Source organism: Camelus ferus, chromosome 30 (assembly GCF_009834535.1).
Source record: "Camelus ferus isolate YT-003-E chromosome 30, BCGSAC_Cfer_1.0, whole genome shotgun sequence".
NCBI lineage: Eukaryota > Metazoa > Chordata > Mammalia > Artiodactyla > Camelidae > Camelus > Camelus ferus.
Genome location: NC_045725.1, coordinates 13,184,006 through 13,202,884, shown reverse-complemented (window position 1 = coordinate 13,202,884; position 18,879 = coordinate 13,184,006). Strand labels below are relative to the sequence as shown.

At 44.7% G+C, this 18,879-nt stretch overlaps 1 protein-coding gene across 1 annotated transcript in view; it reads left to right on the top strand.

The window, feature by feature from the left end:
• The first annotated feature begins 1,511 nt into the window (after positions 1–1,511).
• PSTPIP2 (proline-serine-threonine phosphatase interacting protein 2) overlaps positions 1,512–18,879 on the top strand; it is a 74,588-nt gene continuing 57,220 nt past the window's right edge. Inside the window, exon 1 of the mRNA XM_032470443.1 lies at positions 1,512–1,641. Within this exon, the coding sequence (XP_032326334.1) occupies positions 1,609–1,641 (33 nt within the window). The 5' untranslated portion in view covers positions 1,512–1,608. The remainder of the gene's footprint in view (positions 1,642–18,879) is intronic.

Here is an 18,879-nt window from a genome sequence, read left to right as displayed (position 1 = left end):
AGTATCCTTTTACTGTGTCTGGACCAAGCTAAAACCGGCTCAGAGACAAAGCTTGCCTCTCCAGGCCTGGGGTTGTGGGCTGGGCTTGAGCACTCTGTCTTGGTGCTCTTGACCTTCATCCCCCTTTCCTTAAATGGACCTATCCCTGGAGTGAGGGCATGTATTTTGTACCAGAGCGCCATATTACTACAAAGCAGGAATGGGTCTGACTTTTGCCCTGTTTTATGTTTATGAAGGTGTTATATTACAAGAGTGGAGGAAGAGGAAGGAAGCTTGGGGCTCCTACTGCTGGAGTGGGATTGTTGGAAAAGGGTCTCCGGTCTGGATCCTGAGAATGGGCAAGGGTTGGGGAGGAGCTAAGCTCCCAGACACCCCACTGATGAACGTGGTGTAAAGGGAAAATAGTATTAATGACTTTTCCATGACTTTTTAAAAAAATTGAAGTACAGCTGATTTACAATGCTGTATTAGTTTCTGGTGTGCAGCATAGTGATTCAGTTTTTTATTTATGTATTCTTTTTCATTACAGGTTATTACAAGATACTGAATGTAGTTCCTTGTGCTATGCAGGAGGACCTTGTTGTTTATTTTATATATAGTAGTTTGTATCTGCTAATCCCAAACTCCTAATTCCTCCTCCCTCTTTTCCCTTTGGTAACCATAAGTTTGTTTTCTATTTGAGTCTGTTTCTGTTTTTATAACTTCATTTGTATCACATTTTAGATACCACATATAAATGATACCATAGGATATTTGTTCTTTTCTATCTGACTTATTTCTCTTAAGTATGATAATCCCTAGGTCCATACATGTTGCTGCAAATGGTATTATTTCATTCTTTTTATGGCTGAGTAGTATTCCACTGTACATATATACCACAACTTCCTTTTCCATTCATCTGTCAATGGACATTTAGGTTGCTTCCACGTCTTGACTATTGTAAATAGTGCTGCTATGAACATTGAGGTGCAGGTAACTTTCCCAATTAAGGTTTTCCACAGATATATGCCCAGGAGCTGGATCATATGGTAACTCCATTTTCAGTTTTTAAAGGAATCTTTATACTGTTTTCCAAAGTGGCTGCACCGACTTTTATACAAAAATATGCCCAGGAGCTTATCTGTGGCGGTGCCTCTGGGGTCCTGCGCTTGACTCGACGAAGCGCAGACACCCATGGCGGCCGCTGAGCGTTGACAATGCTTGGGCTTCACCGAGCCCACGCCAGGTTCCCGCGACCACCTCCAATTAAGCGGGGGGTCCTTCCACCACAGCGCTGAGCCTGGATTTCAACTCGAGGAATTGGGAGGAGGGGGCTTTGGGCAGGAACCGAGCCGAGTTCGGGGAGGCGACAGGACCGGTTTCCAATCCTTAAAGGCCTCCCAAAGGACCGGGGGATGTAGGGCTCGCTGAGTGGGGTAGCTTGACACCCCTCCGTTCAGCTCGTGGCGGTGCGCGTGGTGTGGGCATCGCGGGGCGGGCGCGGGGCGGGGCGCGGGGCGGGGCGCGGGGCGGGGCTTATCCCGGGGCTGACGGCAGAGCTCCCCGGGCTGCTACTGTCGTTGTCCCGGCGCGCCTGCCCTGGCTCTCCCCGCTCCTGGCGCGCCGACCATGACGGGCTCACTGTTGAAGGCGAACTTTTGGGTGAGTTGGCAGTGCGGGCGGCCCACCGCCGGGCTTGGGAGCTGGGGCCCCGAGGGGAGCCGTGGGCCCCTGTCCCGTGCTCGGGGACAGAACCCGGGCAGTTCTGTCTGCGCCGCGCTCAGTCCCCTGTGCGCCCGCGGGTCCTCGGGGTCCGGACCCCGGGCTCCTCTCCAGCGGCCCCGGACACCGCGGACGGGTGTAGCCGAAGCCACCTTAGAGTCGGGACATTTCCCCCTCTCCTCACACTTGGGGAAACCGAGACCCAAAGGGAGGAGCCACCCGTCCGGGGAGAGTCGCCAGTGGCCCCGGAGGCTGCGCCCTGTGCGGATTTGTGGGGACGTGTGGAGAACCTGGGGCGAACGTCATCGGGCTGATGGGCTTTCCAGGTCCGCAGAAACGTGCCGCCTGTCTGAGCCCGGTTAGCGCCCGATTTCCTCCCGCAGACCCTGGAGGGATTCTCTAGCAGGAGCTCTGCCCTGTCCCGGAGCCCCGTCTCCTGAGCCCCTCCCAGCCTTTGCCCCCGCCCAGAAGGCCAGTGCGTGTGTGAGACCCTGCGAGCTGGTGGGGGCATCCGAGCCCGAGAACCGGCCCAGCCCGGAGGCAGCAGGTCTGCCTGCCCCTCTCTATCCAGCCCTCTCCCCGCCACCCGCATCCTCTTACTCCTCAGGTTCTCAACGATCTGTACTTTGTCATTCCGGGGAACCGCCCTCATCCCTTTAGGGCAGGAGCAGGAAGTCAGCAACGCCTCCAGGCTGACCTCTCACTGCCAAGCGGCTCCAGCTCCTTACTTGGAATCCTGCTTGCACCTCACTTAGCTTCATAGCTGCCCAGCAAGTTCCTATCCCCCACTGAGGGCTGCTGGGTGGAGAAAGCTGGCCATGTGGCTTCGGGGACCCAATTTAGACTCTGCCGTGTGAGGCCCCCTTTCCTGGAGTTTTCCTGCGCACCTGCAGGGTGCAGGGCTATGGCAGCTCCGGAGAGAAGGTGAGCATCCTTACAGCCGGGCCCTCACGGAGGCCTGGGCTTTCTTCAGGTGGAATATAAGACTTTTGGGTCCCATGACAGGCATTGTGGGAAAAAGCAGCGCAGAGATGCCTTTCTTCCCCTCAAAGTGTGACTCTCAGTTTTCAGATCTCTGCCCAGTGTTTTCTGTTCAGGGAACCCTTTCCTGATTGTGTCCAATAGCACATGCTCTGTTTCTTCATAGCATTTGTCGGTTTTTGGTTTTGAGTTTGAGGGCCTCCAAGCATGTGAGCACCTTGTGGACAGGTCCTGTACTGGCTTTCAATGCCACTGCCCCTCGCACAGGCTGAAAGCACAGTGGGTTCTCAGCAAATAGTTGTTGAATAAGTTTACTAGATCTGTAAGGCCAACAAGGCGTGAGATGGGGTGAGAGCTGTAGCCTTCATCCTTAGAGGCTCCCAGGCCACACTAAAGCAGCCCCCCAGCTGTCCCCAACGCAGACTCACAGATGTGGCTAGGGGAGGGGGCAGACAGGAGGTCTGGGTTGGGAGTTAGAGGTTGGGTGAAGGTCCAAGGGAGAGAACTTTCTGGATTTATACTTTATTTTCCTCTGAGCTTATACTTTCAGAAGATATGAAATCCTGAGAGATAGTTTGCAGAGGTATCTTTCATCTCTAATTTCCTGTAATACTTTGTCAAATAATATAAAGCTAACAATAATAGCTAAGTTTCCTGTGTATAGAATCTGTGGCAAGCACGGTTCTAAACACATACCATTTAAGTCTCACAACTGCCCTATGGAGTATCTTACTGACTATCCCATTTTACAGATGAGGAAACTGAGTGGCAGAGAGGTTAAGCAATATTCCCAAGGTGGTAGAGCTATCAGATGTGGAGCAGGACTCTGCATGGACCAAACGCTCAGTGAGTGCTTTCGCCAAGGCTGGGGCTCAGCAAGAGCATCCCTTTGGCGCTGTGGGAGGTAGATGGTGGACCACCATTTGCCTCTTCATGTGAATATCTTTCTCCTTCAGCTCTAACCATGAGCTATTGTGGGGGGAGGAGGGGTTGCACTGCGTACCACATCCACTGAGCCCCCAGCACTGAGACGGTACTTGGCATATGGATGCTCAGAAATTGGGCAGATGGGACAGTCAGCTTAGATTTGGGAGAAAAGGGGTAGAAGGGAAACCACTGGAGACTTCAGGGCTGCCTGCAAGGCTCTCCCGCTCTCAGAGGTAGGGGTGGGGCAAGGCTGTTGTTAGCACCGAGGGGATGGCAATAACTTTCCTGCTTCAAGGACAAGAAGGTTGTGATTAAGGTAGAAAACTTTGGAAACACAAGTGGGCATCAGCTAATAGAATTAAATAAATATTTTAAATACCTTCTCTGTATAAGGAGCTCTAATGAAGGTGGCATTTGCAAGGGTAGGATCACCCCCTGGGTTTGAAGGTGGCTTCCTCAGGAGGGAGCCGGCAGGGAGAGCAGGCTTTGGCCTTGAATACCTGTTCTCAGGGATGCAGAGAAGGAAGGGGAAGGGGGATGGGAGAGTCTGGCAGGGGCTAAGAAAACAGGGGTAGAAAGGGTCTGTTCCAGGGTGGAAATCATAGGGAAGGGACAGGAGGAGACAGACAGGAGGAAGGGCAGAGAGTGGAAGAGGATAAAGCCACAGGACAAGGTCACTAATTGAAGCGGAGTCATAGGGGAGAGGATAGGAGGGCTCAGAGGATGCTCTGTGTAAGGTCAGCTGGAGAGTGAGGTGCGGGCCCCAGAAATAAGGAAGTCAGAATGAGGAACTAGTTTGTGAGGAAAGAAGGAGGAGGAGGAGGCAGAAGTGATATTAACAATATTTAACCTCAGGGGTAGCACTGGCGAGGACCAAGGCCGCACCACCCTGAACCACCCTCCTTGGCAATCACTGCCCCCAGGACCATGCCAGGGTTGCTGGATATGGGGACGGCTTAGGGCGGGAACAGACTGCCAGGCAGCAGGGACTGGGAGTATTTTAATATTTTAACAACCAATGCGAACATGTCAATGAGTGTGCTCTGATGTCTGGTGGTCAACATTCTGGATTTGAGGGGCTGGTGGAGATGGCCCTGGCACCTTGGAAAGGGTGGCCAGGCAAGAGAGTGCATGGAACAGCATAATGAATAGAAGGGTCATCAATCACCAGCAGAGGCTCTGAGGTCATCGGGCCAAGTTTGGATCCTAGGTCTGTCCCTTATAGCTGGGTGACCTTGGGCAGGTGACTTCAGCTCCCCAAGGCTAAGGTTTTCCATGTATAAAAATGAGGCTAATAACAGTGTCTACTTATAGGGCTGCTGTGAGGATTCAATCAGAGTTCAGTACGTGCCTGGCACATAGCAAGCACTTGTGATTGTCAGCTTTTATCAGCACAGAGCGACAGTTTAAAGAAATGGGTGATGGTCACTCCAGAAGAAAGAATCAACAGATAAGAGGTCCCCAGAGAAGCTCTCTTGGTGAATACCTGTGTTTAGACACAGGGAGGGAGGGAACAGATAAAGAGAGGCAGAGGTGTAGGGATTCAGTCCTCGCAGGAGCCATCACAGGTCCAGGAGAGGAAGGTTCCGTGGAAGCCAAGAGTCCCATTGTAAATTAGGTACACGTTGCGGAAAAAGTACGAGTCAGCACATACTTTATACATGATCGTAGACAAATGCCTAGCGGAAAACTTGTTTAAAGGAAGCTTTCAGTGGATCTGCTTGAAAAGCGAATACTCAGTGTTCTTCAAAACTGGAATGGTCCCCAGCTGAGTTTGCCTGACACAAACATGCCTGTCCTGTTTCTCGCCCAGCGGTCCTAGGTGTGCCTTTGTGACCGTGTGGTTAAGCGGGTAGTTTCTCTTGGTTAATGTTGGTGGTACCTTGTCAGAACAAGACAGTGACCATGGATGTGGTTTCCAGAGTTCCAGGGAAATAGGCCACAGTAGAGGGAAAATCCCAGCCTTTGGCCCGTGATCACTGGGGACAGGTGCAGTGGAACCTGCTTCGGAAGAGGAAGGTGGCCTCCAACCCCAGGGAATCCCCACATTCCTCACTCCGGTGTGAGACCCAGCCTTTACCTGTCTGTCCTCTAGATCATTACTTTGACCAGGCCTTCCTGATTCTCACCGCTCTTGGCCCAGGCCAGCACGGTCCCTGTCCTGCACTGCCCTCCCCGACCCCTGCACCCACAGTGGGCGTGGCCTCTCCCTGCGCTGCCTGGGGAATGGCCCCGGAAGGCTTGGGCCGTCTGAACTTGCTCATTACCTCTGGCCACCTACGGCTGTCCATCTGCTCCAGATCTCTGACCACCTTGGAATCTGGTCATCCTGGGCCTTAGTAGAACTTGAGCTGGTGCTGCATCTGGCTTTGCTCTGTGACTTTTCTCTGTACACTGTGGGATGCTGCCTTTTTTTCTTAAATAAACAAGGAAGAAAACAGGTTATCCCACAGACCCTTCATGCTCACTCCGTGTGCTATTTTATACAGTGTACAGGCTGTTGCTTTTCTTTTTAAATACTCCCCCTCAGAAACCAGAGCTTAGAAACACACCAGGAGGGCTGTTTTGTGTAGTCCTGCCTGGTGGCAAACGCAAGGTAAACTCGCTGATCGTCACCCTGTCCAGTTCGCTCTTCCGAGAGCAGCCAGTGGGCTCTGTCTTTAAAATAATGATCAAAAATTCCTTTTTCTTGCTTTAGCTTCTGAAAATTTTAATAAGAGGCATAGGACCTATCTTTTAGGGAAAATGAGAAATTCTTATTGAAATATATAAAACAAAACCTGAACAAGTGGAAAGGAAATGAAAGTTTGTTAACAAACTGAAAAAAATCAAGATAATGCAAGCATATTCGTTAAGAATCTCAATGTTTCCAAAAGGCTCATTAATGAAAAACAATAGTCACTAGTTAGATTGTCACAACATGTAAAGTTTATTTCAAAGCTAAATAGTATATTATGATTAGATCTCCATTCTTTTTTTTCTGGACTTTCTAATTCCTTTTTTTTTGGTGAGGAGGCATTCTTTTTTTTTTTTTTTTTTTGCCTTTCAATTTTTAAGGTGTGTGGTTTTTTTTTTTTAACATTTTTTATTGATTTATAATCATTTTACAATGTTGTGTCAAATTCCAGTGTTCAGCACAATTTTTCAGTCATTCATGGACATATACACACTCATTGTCACATTTTTTCCTCTCTGAGTTATCATAACATTTTGTGTATATTTCCCTGTGCTATACAGTGTAATCTTGTTTATCTATTCTACAATTTTGAAATCCCAGTCTATCCCTTCCCACCCTCCACCCCCCTGGTAACCACAAGTCTGTATTCTCTGTCTGTGAGTCTATTTCTGTCCTGTATTTACGCTTTGTTTTTGTTTGTTTGTTTTTGTTTTTGTTTTTTAGATTCCACATATGAGCGATCTCATATGGTATTTTTCTTTCTCTTTCTGGCTTACTTCACTTAGAATGACATTCTCCAGGAGCATCCATGTTGCTGCAAATGGCATTATGTTGTCGGTTTTTATGGCTGAGTAGTATTCCATTGTATAAATATACCACATCTTCTTTATCCAGTCACCTGTTGATGGACATTTAGGCTGTTTCCATGTTTTGGCTATTGTAAATAGTGCTGCTGTGAACATTGGGGTGCAGATGTCATCCTGAAGTAGATTTCCTTCTGGATACAAGCCCAGGAGTGGGATTCCTGGGTCATATGGTAAGACTATTGCTAGTCTTTTGAGGAATCTCCACACTGTTTTCCATAGTGGCTGCACCAAACTGCATTCCCACCAGCAATGTAGGAGGGTTCCCCTTTCTCCACAGCCTCGGTGAGGAGGCATTCTTCACCTTTATGAGAGACTTTTTTCTTTTCTTTTTTTTAATTAAAAGTTTATTTATTTTTAATTGGCAGCAGGAGGTAATTAGGTTTTACTTTATTTTTAGAGGAGGTACTGGGGATTGAACCCAGGATCTCAAGCATGCTAAGCACGCACTCTACCACTTGAGCTCCACCCTTTCCCAATATTAGAGACTTTTTTCATGCACTAGTATATCAGGCTCCCCTCCCCAACAACAGTTTATTCATAGATTGGACTTACATAGTGAATGTAGAGTTCAGAGTTCGGTATCTCAGATACCCATTATAGTAGAGGCCTAAAAATATACTCAACACACGCATAGATAAATAAATACATATAGTTTAAGTTCATTCTGAAGTCAGAAAGACTTGGTATGCGCACACTTGGTGTGTGTATGAATGCATGTGAATTCATGGATTTTTCTGGTGAAAGCATTTCTAGATGTTATCAGCCAGTTAACACAAAATATGGGTTCTATCCAAATGTATGGAATATCCAAAGTACCTCTCTTTGTTGTACAACGAATAGATAATTTTGCAATTAATTTCTGTGATTCTCACTATCTCCTAAGTTTAATCAGAATGTCCAGTTTTGTTCATATTTTGTCACAGCACAAGTATCATCTTAGTTTTGGCATTAATGGAAGTAGCTGACTTTTTTCTTGCCTCACCTACACTAGAAATCTCCAGCTTTGACAAGAAAGGAACTTCAGATAAGAGGAACTGTTGGTTAGCTTTGTAGAATGACAGCCATTATAATTTTTAAAAATATAAAACTCTTAAAATTTTCCAACGAAATAAATGCTTTAAGTTAATAAAGATATTGTTGCCAGGAGTTCAAATACTCTTACACATGATGAAAATCCATGAAGATTGCTGAGCAATGGGATCTCACTCCAGAACAGTGAGGCAGCAGGAAACCAGACACTTTGGGTACCAGTGTTCTACGGAACCTGCCTCGGGTTGGTCGTAGGCGCCTTGCTTCCCAAACAGCACATGTGTGAGGAGAGGGGAGGAGCCGACTTCTCGTAGAGGCAGTAGCCTGAGTACCACATCTCAACACTGTAGAGTGTTGGCCCGCTTGTTTAAACCTGCTCTCTGGGACTAACTGTATCTTACTTTGTGAGTTTTGGGCTGAAGTTAAGACAAGGGTCAAGGAACAGATTTCAGATATGGGCTTGCTCTTCATGAGAAGAGGACAACTTGTCCTCAATCAGCCCTGATGCTCTGTCTTAAACGCTGTACACCATCTGTATGTGTGAGGAGGCGCAGGGCAGCCCAGGGCAGCGTTAAACCCCAGTGCACGAATCTGTAACCTTCACCAGTTTCTCTCTTCGGAAACTATTAAACGGCCTCCCAGCTCAGATGTGGCCTTTGCATTAGCTCTGACCAGGCCACCCTGGACTGTGTTAGTGGGATTAGAAGCCAAGTGAAGACTTTCTTGCTTGCTTGCTTTTTTCTTTAATATCTGAAAAATATTTAATAAAATTTAATATCCAATATTGATTACATTTAGATTTTTAAAACAACTTGATTGTCGTAGAAGACTTTCTTTTTCACAGAAATGATCACAGCTAAATACTTGTGAAAATAAAACAAAAGAGTATTCTTAGATATTTAAATGCTCTACTTACTTGCCATGATTTTTTTCCTTAAAGACTGCCATGATCTTAAATGTTATTTTTTCACAGATGACTGTTCATTCTTTAAAGATATTACTCTTTGTTTATGGGGGGTGGGTAGTTTCCAGTTTCAAGTGCTTTTATTGATCCCCAAGAATGGCACTGTGAGTGCCAAGTACCTGAATGACAGCACTGTTTTTACAACTATGTTTTAGGAGAGGAGAGATGTGCGCACACATACAGAGTGAAGAATAAGGAAAGTTGTAGTGAATCCTCCTCACGCCCTCAGCGTTCACACTGGGAAGTGCAGCCACAGGAAACTACTTGCTACATCCCAAGGGGTTGTGGGGGTGGGGGTTTGGGGAAGAGGGTAGGGAGGTGTTGATCCCACCCCGCCCCCCACCCCCCAAGCCTTTGCATTGACCTCTACTCCTGCCTCCAGGTCTTGGCTAGGAGACTTTTTCTGAAAGTCTCTTGCGTATTTCCAACAGCACACTTATCACTCTTATGTTTAATCATGTTTCGTGGCTTGCCTGCCTTGCTAGACTAGGATCAGCTTCTATCTTATTTACCTCTGTGTCCCTAGAGCTTGAAACAGTTCTGAGAACAGAGTATGTGCTCCAAAAATGTTTAACACGTGAATAAATGAACATTGAACTCTCACCTACTTGATGTTAAAAGGTGCCCCGCACCGCCCTTCACTCCCTGCACGACACATAATATTCGGGGGCCATGCAACTGAATCGCACATATTTAACTAATTGCATTGCCTTTTTCTTAGTCTGATACCACATTAAAAAAATTATGGTAAAATACACATAACATAAAATTTACCACCTTAACCTTTTTTGAGTGTACAGTTCAATGGTGTTAAATACACTCACATTGTTGTGCAACCATCACCACCATCCACCCTCATAGTTCTTTTCATCTTGTAAAACTGAAAGTCTGTACCCATGAAGCAGTAACTCCCCATTCTCCCCTCCCTCAGCCCCGGCAAGCTCCAGTATATTTCTCTCTTTGTGATTTTGACTATTGAAAGTAACTCATGTAAGTGGAGTCACAGAGTACTTGTCTTTTTATGACTGGCTTATTTCACTTAGTGTAATGTCCTCAAGGCTCACCTGCATTGTGGCATAAATGTCAGAATTTCCTCACTTTTTAAGCTGAGAAATATTCCATTGTGTGTATATACCACATCATGCTTATCCATTCATCTGTCAACAGACACTTGAATTGCTTCCATGTTTTAGTTACTGTGAATAATACCACTGTGAACATGGGTGTACAAATATTTCTTCAAGATCCTGCTTTCAATTCCGGAATTGTAATTGCTGGATCATACAATAATGCTATTTTTAATTCTTTGAGGAACTGCCATATGTTTCCCACGGTGACTGTACTGTTTTGCATTCTCACCAACAGTGCAGAAGAGTTTCCTATTTCTTCATATCCTCATCAACACTTATTATTTTCTCTTTTGGTTTGTGTGCTTTTGTGTTCCTCTCGACTCAGACCTCCACTTCCCTCCCACCTTCTCCTTCTGTTTTGATGATCTTGCCTGCTCCTCCTTTAAGAAACCAGACACCAGCTGGTGAAAGCTCACTTAGCTTCTGTGGAAATGAGATTAGGTTCAGCCACGAGTAATAGAAAACCCCCAACAACAATGGCCTAGACAAGGACAGTGTTTATCTCCCATACACAGAGTCCCCAGCTGGTCATTCCAGGGCTGGCACGGCTATCCATAGTGTCAGGACCCACACTTCTGTCTCGTTCCTCCAGCGGCACCTGGGTTAATGCCTGGTACATAATGGATTCACAGTAGTATCTGTTAAATGATTGAAGATAGAGTTTATTAACAGAAAGACATTTAACAAATGATAAATGCTGGAGAGGCTGTGGAGAAAAGGGAAGCCTCCTACACTGTTGGTGGGAATGTAGTTTGGGGCAGCCATTATGGAAAACAGGATGGAGATTCCTTAAAAAACTAAAGATAGACTTACCATGTGATCCTGCAATCCCACTCCTGGGCATATATCCAGAGGGAACTCCAATTTGAAAAGATACATGCACCCCAATGTTCACAGCAGCACTATATTCAATAGCTAAGACATGGAAGCAACCTAGATGTCCATCAACAGAAGACTGGATAAAGAAGATGTGATATACATTTACAACAGAATACTACTCAGCCATAAAAAAGTATAAAATAATGCCATTTGCAGCAACATGGATGGACCTGGAGATCATCATACTAAGTGAACTAAGCCAGAAAGAGAAAGAAAAATATCACATGATATCATGGAATCTGAAAAAAACACACACAAATGAACTTATTTACAAAAGAGAAAGACTCACAGACATAGAAAACAAAATTGTGGTTACCAGGGAAGGGGGTGATGGAGAGATAAATTCGGAGTTTGGGGTTTGCAGATACTAACTACTATATATAAAATAGTTCAACAGCGAGGTCCCTCTGTAGAGCACTGGGAACTGTATTCAATACCTATAATGAAAAAGAATATGAAAAGGAGTATGTATATATGTAACTGAATCACTATTCTGTACACCAGAAATTAACACAACATTGTAAACCAACTATACTTCAATTAAAGAAAACCAGTAGGACACTTAAAACTTTTGATGTGTGGAACTAAACTGATTTCCTAAAGGGCAGAGGTATCCTCAGTGTTCCCAGTAATACCTGAAGATACCAGTTTCACTACATCAGTCATGGCCAGTGTGGTTTTTTTCCCCACCCATTTAATAAGCCAAAGCAAATGCCTTATTAAAGTTTCATTTGTGTTTTTATCACTAGGGAGAGTGAACATTTATTTTCGTGCTATATTTCCTCTTTTAAATATGGTTTTATTTCCTTCTTCATGCTTTACTTATAAATCTACACAAGTTCTAAAAAATGATAAAGATATTCTTTGTCACTTACTACAAATATTTGAATGTACATTCTTGTGTGTATCTGTGTGTCTATGCAGTTGTGTGTGTAGTTCACACATTCTAGCATCCAGTAACTAGCACGCAGTGGTGAAAGGCACTCCTTTCACACTGGACGTTCCTGGGTTGGAATCCCAGCTCTGCTCCTTTCAAGCTGAGCGATGTGCCCTTGTTCAGATTATTCCACCTCCCTAAGCTTAGCATCCTCATGTGCAAAATGATCATTGTACTTAAATATGTATATGTACTTTGGAGATTTTATACTGTCAAGTTTGTTAAGCTAATCTTCTGGGATTTCATCTATTACACAAGGTTTAAAAACTCCTCCCCATGCTGAAAGCTGGATAAACATTCAATTATTTTTCTTTGAATTTTTTTTCTGGTTTGAGTTTTACTCAATGTTTAATTGTCTCTCAGTATGAGCCCTTAGGTGTTCCAACAGTGTCAGAAGCTGGAGATCTGTGTGGACCTCTAGAGCTAGGAGAAGATTGATCCCTGCCCTTGGGGTGCATCTACGCTCTGGTTAATGCTCAAACCCACATGTATGACACTGATCAGAAACAGGTTGACCTCCTCTTGTCAGGCTGCAGGGAGTGGGTTAGCAGGGCAGGATTTGGGGGCAGGCCCAGTAGGGGGGGTGCTGTGGGGTACCAGTGCTGAGAGGGCAGTGGGAAGGTGACGGGATGGGGAAATCTGTTTCCAGAACACCTGGAAGTGTTGGATGGGGCAGAAGGAATACTTGAGTAAGCTGTGTAGACTCCACCCCGACTGAAGGTCTTGTTTGAGTGATAACACTCATAGCCTGGCCGCCCTCGCCTGATTAATGTAGTTAATTTGCTCGGTGATGGATGTAGGCTGGAACTCCAGGAGACCAGTCTCCATGGTCTTTCCTCTGCATTCTTGCCTGGCACTGCTGAGTCTCCGCTCCTGTTGGAACACTGCTTTTTCTATTTTAAGAATAGCTGCTTAAAGTGACAAGTTCATAAACGGCCACAAATACAGTTCCTTCTCTGCTCCACCACCTCTCCTGAGGCTGTGTCCCTGTTGTCAAACACAGACAGCTTTCTCGATCCTGCAGAGCCAGGTCCTGAACTAGGGGGACAGAAAGACCTAAGCTCTTGGAAATAAAAAATATTTACCTTTTTTTTTTTTTTAACCAAATAGATTATTTTATTGTTTTCTCAGCTTCAACTTCTGACCAACCCCTGAATCATACAGTTCAGCCCAATAAAAAAGAATAACAGAGTAAAATGATATGGTCTTTTAATATGAATATTTTTTCATTCTATTATCTTGGAGCAGTAAATTGTTCTTTTTCGTTATAAAGAAGTGGAACTTCCCTATGAACACACTTAGTGCATTAAAAATGTTATTAATTTCCTAATTATTTATTTTACAATAGTCTATGTCTAACACGTTTTTCTTATAAACTTCAAGTCTTCCTGGTAGCAACTCCTGGAGAAATTTAATTTATCTCATTTTACATTCTAGAGAATCAATGCAGCTGGCGTTTTCTCCAGTAAATTCACTCAAGGAAATAAAATTACCAAAATATGAGTTATTTAAGAGGTAATACTAACCTCTATTAACAAAATTCTTCAGGAATAGACCATTTTTGTTAACTAGTTTTTCTATTAATGACGGTTAAAAATTTAGAGAGTTCTACATATATTTCTGAAATTCTTCCTAAATGATGTTATACACTACTTGCTTGAGACAGAGGGCAACGTAGTGGTTAAAAAAAGGCTTCGAAGACATAGAAACACAGGTTCAAAGTCAGGTTTCCCGGTTATTCGTTGTGGGATCCTTGGCAAATCCGAACCTCTTTAAGCCTCTGCTTTCTTACCTGTACTAAAATACAAAAACCTATCTCAAAAGTGTTGGTACGTTTGATTTCTTCTGAGGTTTCTCTCCTTGGGAAAAGCATTTACCCTTTGTCAGCACCTTGCTGATGGCCAGGTCTGGACAGTTGACCCGTCCTGTGGGCTGTCTGTCCCCAGCACAGGCTTCCTCATCTCCCTGTCCTGTGTTAGCACCTGCCTGTTTTAGCAGGATTCCCACATAATCCTGCTCAGAAGGGTGGCTGGCTTTGGCTCCCACCAGCCATGGCTCAGGGCCACTGTCTTGGCTGGCAGGCCTCTCCCTGGCCTGGGAGAGTCTGTGTATGAGGGACCGGCTGTTCCCTGCCCCAGGCATCCTCAGCTCTGAGTCAAAGGGAGCAGATAATGCTGCAGATCCAGACACCTGCCTGTGAGCCACATGGCCTGTTCTGCAGAAGCTAAACCATAATGCCCCAGAGTCCAAGGGCTGGGCAAGCTAGGAGCCTGTCTGCCTTCTGACGGCCAAGAATTGAGTCCTGTGGGCAGGGCTGCAGAAGGGGAAGCTGGAAGCCTGGAAAGTCAGGGGCCCTTGAGAGGCTGAGTGTACAGACGGCAGCTATTCGGATGGAACTGTGATTGATTTGGGGAGAACAGGCAGTGAGGAGGCAGACGCCAGTGGCCAAGGGCAGCCACAGTCCTCCTGGCTAGGGCTACCTGTCATTTGGGGTCTGTACCCCTCTCTGCCTCAGACTTAGTTGCCTGAAGCCACCCAGCTCACCACTCTGGGCTTGAGCATCCTGCCGTGCAGTGAGGATACAATCCCGGGACCATTCTGTCTCAGATGATGAAACAGACTATGGTTGTGTCAAGGAGGTGGAATTGTCAGGAATGCATTAGTATGTCAATATTGCAGTGGTCTTTGGCAGTTAAATTAATTTTAAAAATTGAGATCATGAATGAAATTGATGAGCGGAAGTCATTTAAAAAATTTAAGCCATTGTTAGAACAAGTGAAATATAGTCCCTACTCCCTGAAAATTATAATTTAAAACAAGCACTAGAAAAGGTATTTATAGTATATTAAGTTAAAAAAAGTTACTAACTTGTAAATGAGACCTCAGTTTTATTTAAAACCTATGAAGACATAGTCTTACGTCATTAGGAAAACATCTGAGGGTTGCACCACAAAATGTTAACATTGGTTTCTCTGGGATTTCATGTGATATGGAAAATATAATTATTTTCAAAAGCTTATGTGTATTTTTCCATTTTTCTACCGTAAGGATAACTTTTAAAATAAGAATTAAAAGGTTTTTAACAAAATTTTTTTAAAAGAACAAGTACATTTGTTCAGATTGTAGAATTAAAGTACCAAACCCAGAGGGACGTGGACCAGCCTTCAGGGAAGGGGCCTCGCCACCAGCCTGTGCCAAGGCCGGGGCTTTCCCTCTAGCATGCACAGGGGCTCCACCTGACTGGGGGGATTCCAGTCCAGGGGAGACCCCGTCCTGCTCCCACATACACTGGTGAGAGGACCGGCCCCCCACAGTGACCTCTCTAACCAGACCTTTCCTCAGTGCCTGGCATGTAGGCAGGGAACCTTGCAGTACGAGTCATTTGTTTTTCATTTCCATTGGTATTTTTTTTTAATTAAAGTATAGTTGATTTACGTTGTTGTGTTAGTTTCTGGTGTACAATGGAGTGATTCAGTTATACATATGTATATTCTTTTTTCATATTCTTTTTCATTATGAGTTATTACAAGCCATTGAATATAGTTCTTTGTGTAGGACCAACAGCAGGACCTTGTTGTTTATCTATTTTATATACAGTAGTTTGTATCTGCTAATCCCAAACTCATAATCTGTTGGTATTTAAAAAATTTTTTTAAAATTTTTTAATTAAAAAAAATCTTTTTAAAAATATTAGACCATCTTTTATTTTATTTTATTTTATTTATTTTATTTTTTTAATTAAAAAAATTTTGTGGGGGGGGTAGATTAATTAAGCTTATTTATTTATTTTTAGCGGAGGTACTGGAGATTGAACCCAGGACCTTGTGCATGCTAAGCAGGTGCTCTACCACTTGAGCTATACCCTCCCCCGAATTTTCTCTTTTTAAACTTAAAAAAATATTTTGGAGGGGAGATAGTTAGGTTTATTTACTTATTTTAACGGCAGTACTGGGGTTTGACCCCAGGACCTTGTGCACGCTAAGCACGCACTCTACCCCTGAGCTACACCCTCCCCCCAATCTATTGGTATTTTTAAAAGTAGGAACATGACACATGCTTATTGTAAAATAGCAAAACAATACAGATGCACATACAGTAAAAAAAAAATAAAACATCAGAGTCCCTCCCTCTACACCTCAAATCCCAACTTCCAGGGGTAAGTTACAAAGAAGCTTTTGGGAGGCTTTCCCAGGTGTACCCGATCCTGCACACATAGGCTTGTCTACTTGTCCACAGGGCTGCTGAAGGAGCGTGTTTGTGACCCTGGGAAGAAACAGCAGGTTTACAAAGCTGTTCCTCCCCTCAACTCAAGAGTTTTTGTGTTTTTCGAAAACGTGTAAATGGAAATAGTCTGTGGTTTTCAAGATTATGGGTGATTTTGATGCCCTCCCATTCCCCCAAGAAATGTAGTGGTTAAGTTATTTGCACCTTAATGTGACCGAGGGAGGTTCTTGGCGGGGGGAGGGGTCTCTGCTGGTGGGTGGGAGGCAGGGCCAGGACTAAAGTGAGGCGCTTACCTGCGGCATAACATTTAATGCAGTGCCCAAAACGGCCCCCTAAACCCTTACTAATCAAGGTAAATAATATGTTAATGCAATATTTTAAAAAATTTTTAAATTTATTTTTTTTTCATTAAAGCAGTATTTTAAAAAATCAAAATTAACTCAAAAAACCCCATGATGAACAAGATTTCAACATTTTAAAGAAAATCATGCACTTGTGTGGCCTTGCCTTTCCAGCCTCACCCTGGTTGGAAGGGGTCCTCCTTGGCAGAAGGGGCCTTTGGAAATGATGAGCACTTTGGGGAAGGGCAGTTCGCAGCAGAAGGGAGGCCCCAGCTCGGGGTGGGCTGGGGGAGATGGGAGAGAGGACCTGGGAGAACTCATGTGGGGATCAGTTCTGCACAGGAATCCATGCAAATTCCCTGACCAGCTACAGGCTCCAAGTTGGTGAGGGACCATGTGGATGTAAAAGGTGGACCCCGAACAGCCTCAGGATTTTCCATTCTCCCAGCCCCTCCATGGCTGCTGGAGCTGTGGGTCCACAGAGAGGCTCCTGACTCTGGAGCTTGCCTCTGCTGTGCAGAGAGAAGAAAGAAGGAAGGTGTGTGCGTGGGGCTCCTGGAGAAGGCAGGCTGGGGAGGAAGCCCACTTAAGGCTCAGTTAGGCGCTCAGCAAGATGCTGCCGAAAAATATCAGGTTTTCCGAATGTAGAAACCTCTTTATCTGTGTGCTTTCTCTGTCTTTTGGTTTTCTTTTAAAAGTGATCTTTTGGGGAAGGATATAGCTCAGTGGTAGAGTGCCTGCTTAGCATGCACAAGGTCCTGGGTTCAATCCCTGGTACTTCCACTAAGAAATAATAAAATAAATAAACCTAATTACCTCTCCCTCACAAAAAAATTTTTAAAAAGTGATCTTTCATAAGTGAAGATCTAAAAGTGGAAAAAATTGTAAAAAATATGGAAAATGTTCAATCTCACTCATAATAAATTATCCAAATTAAAACAGTATTGAGGTTACATTTTTCACCTATCAAGTTTAGCAAATTAAAAAAATATATATATATTTATATATGTATGTTCAGTGCAGTGCCTTCCACTGGGGAAAATGCAGGGAAGTGAGCACTCCCAGTCATTGCTGGTGACAGGGAGCACTGATAGAGGTTTTTGGAAAGAATTTGGCTGCATGTGTTATTAGTCTTAACAGTCATATGCTTGGGCACTGTAATTCCTCTCCTGGCAATCAAGCCTAAGGTTGTATTCCAAATACGAAAAAAGTGCTTATGCAGAAACGTGTACATGGCAGCAAAAGTTTGGAATAGTCTGGGAATACTTAAGCTCTGACTTTATCCTATGACAGGTGTTCAGCTGAGGACATGGGTTCAGGTGTCCCATCCTGCAGTGTTCAGAGGAAGAGAGGGAACGAAAGTCTGCTTCAAAGACCCATATACCCGAGGGCTCTACACCCAGGGGGAGCTTGTTCTAGGGCCCCCCTACCCAAGACCAGGTTTTGTTAATGGTTTCCACATTTATAAACTTCCTCTTCCCTTCTACTCCCATCCCTGTGGGTCCTAAATTATACTTGATAGACCCCAAAACATTTCAAATTATCTAAGCTAAAATAACCACCTCCATCCCTGCTTTTCCACTGAGAATATTCCTCCTCAAGGCTTCCAGACCTTCTGTGAGGTCTTGTCTTAACAGCCCTGGCAGTGCTCCTCCTCTGCGCCCCTACGGGGATCTCTGTACTTCTGTCATGAAACTAATTCCATGGTATTACCCTCGGGGCTCAGTGGCACAGGTTTGGCCCTGAGTGAACATGGCTTTGAATCCCTGCTCAGCTATGTATGCTATTGCTGTGTGACTTTGGGCTAGTGGTATTACCTCTCTGAGTCTCTGTGTCTGCATCTGTAACATCTGGATGATGATACCCATTTTAGGTTTGGGGTGAGAAATCTTGCATTTAATGAGTGTTACCGAGTACTTATGCTGTGCTAAATATGACACCAGATTTTGGGAGCATATAGTCTAGAGTGTCAGACTCACGGTGGCCAAATAACTGTATTACACAGTTGAAGATCTTGGTGACTGCAGTGAAGGAAATAGAGTGTATGAGTTTCCTATCGCTGCTAAAAATAATTACCCCAAACTCAGTGACTTAAAACAGCACAAATTATCGTCTTACAGTGCTGGATGTCAGAAGTCTTACTAGGCTAAAACTGAGGTGTCTGCAGGGCTGCGCGTCCCTCTGGGGGCTCAAGAGGAAAATCTATTCCTTCCCTTTTCCTGC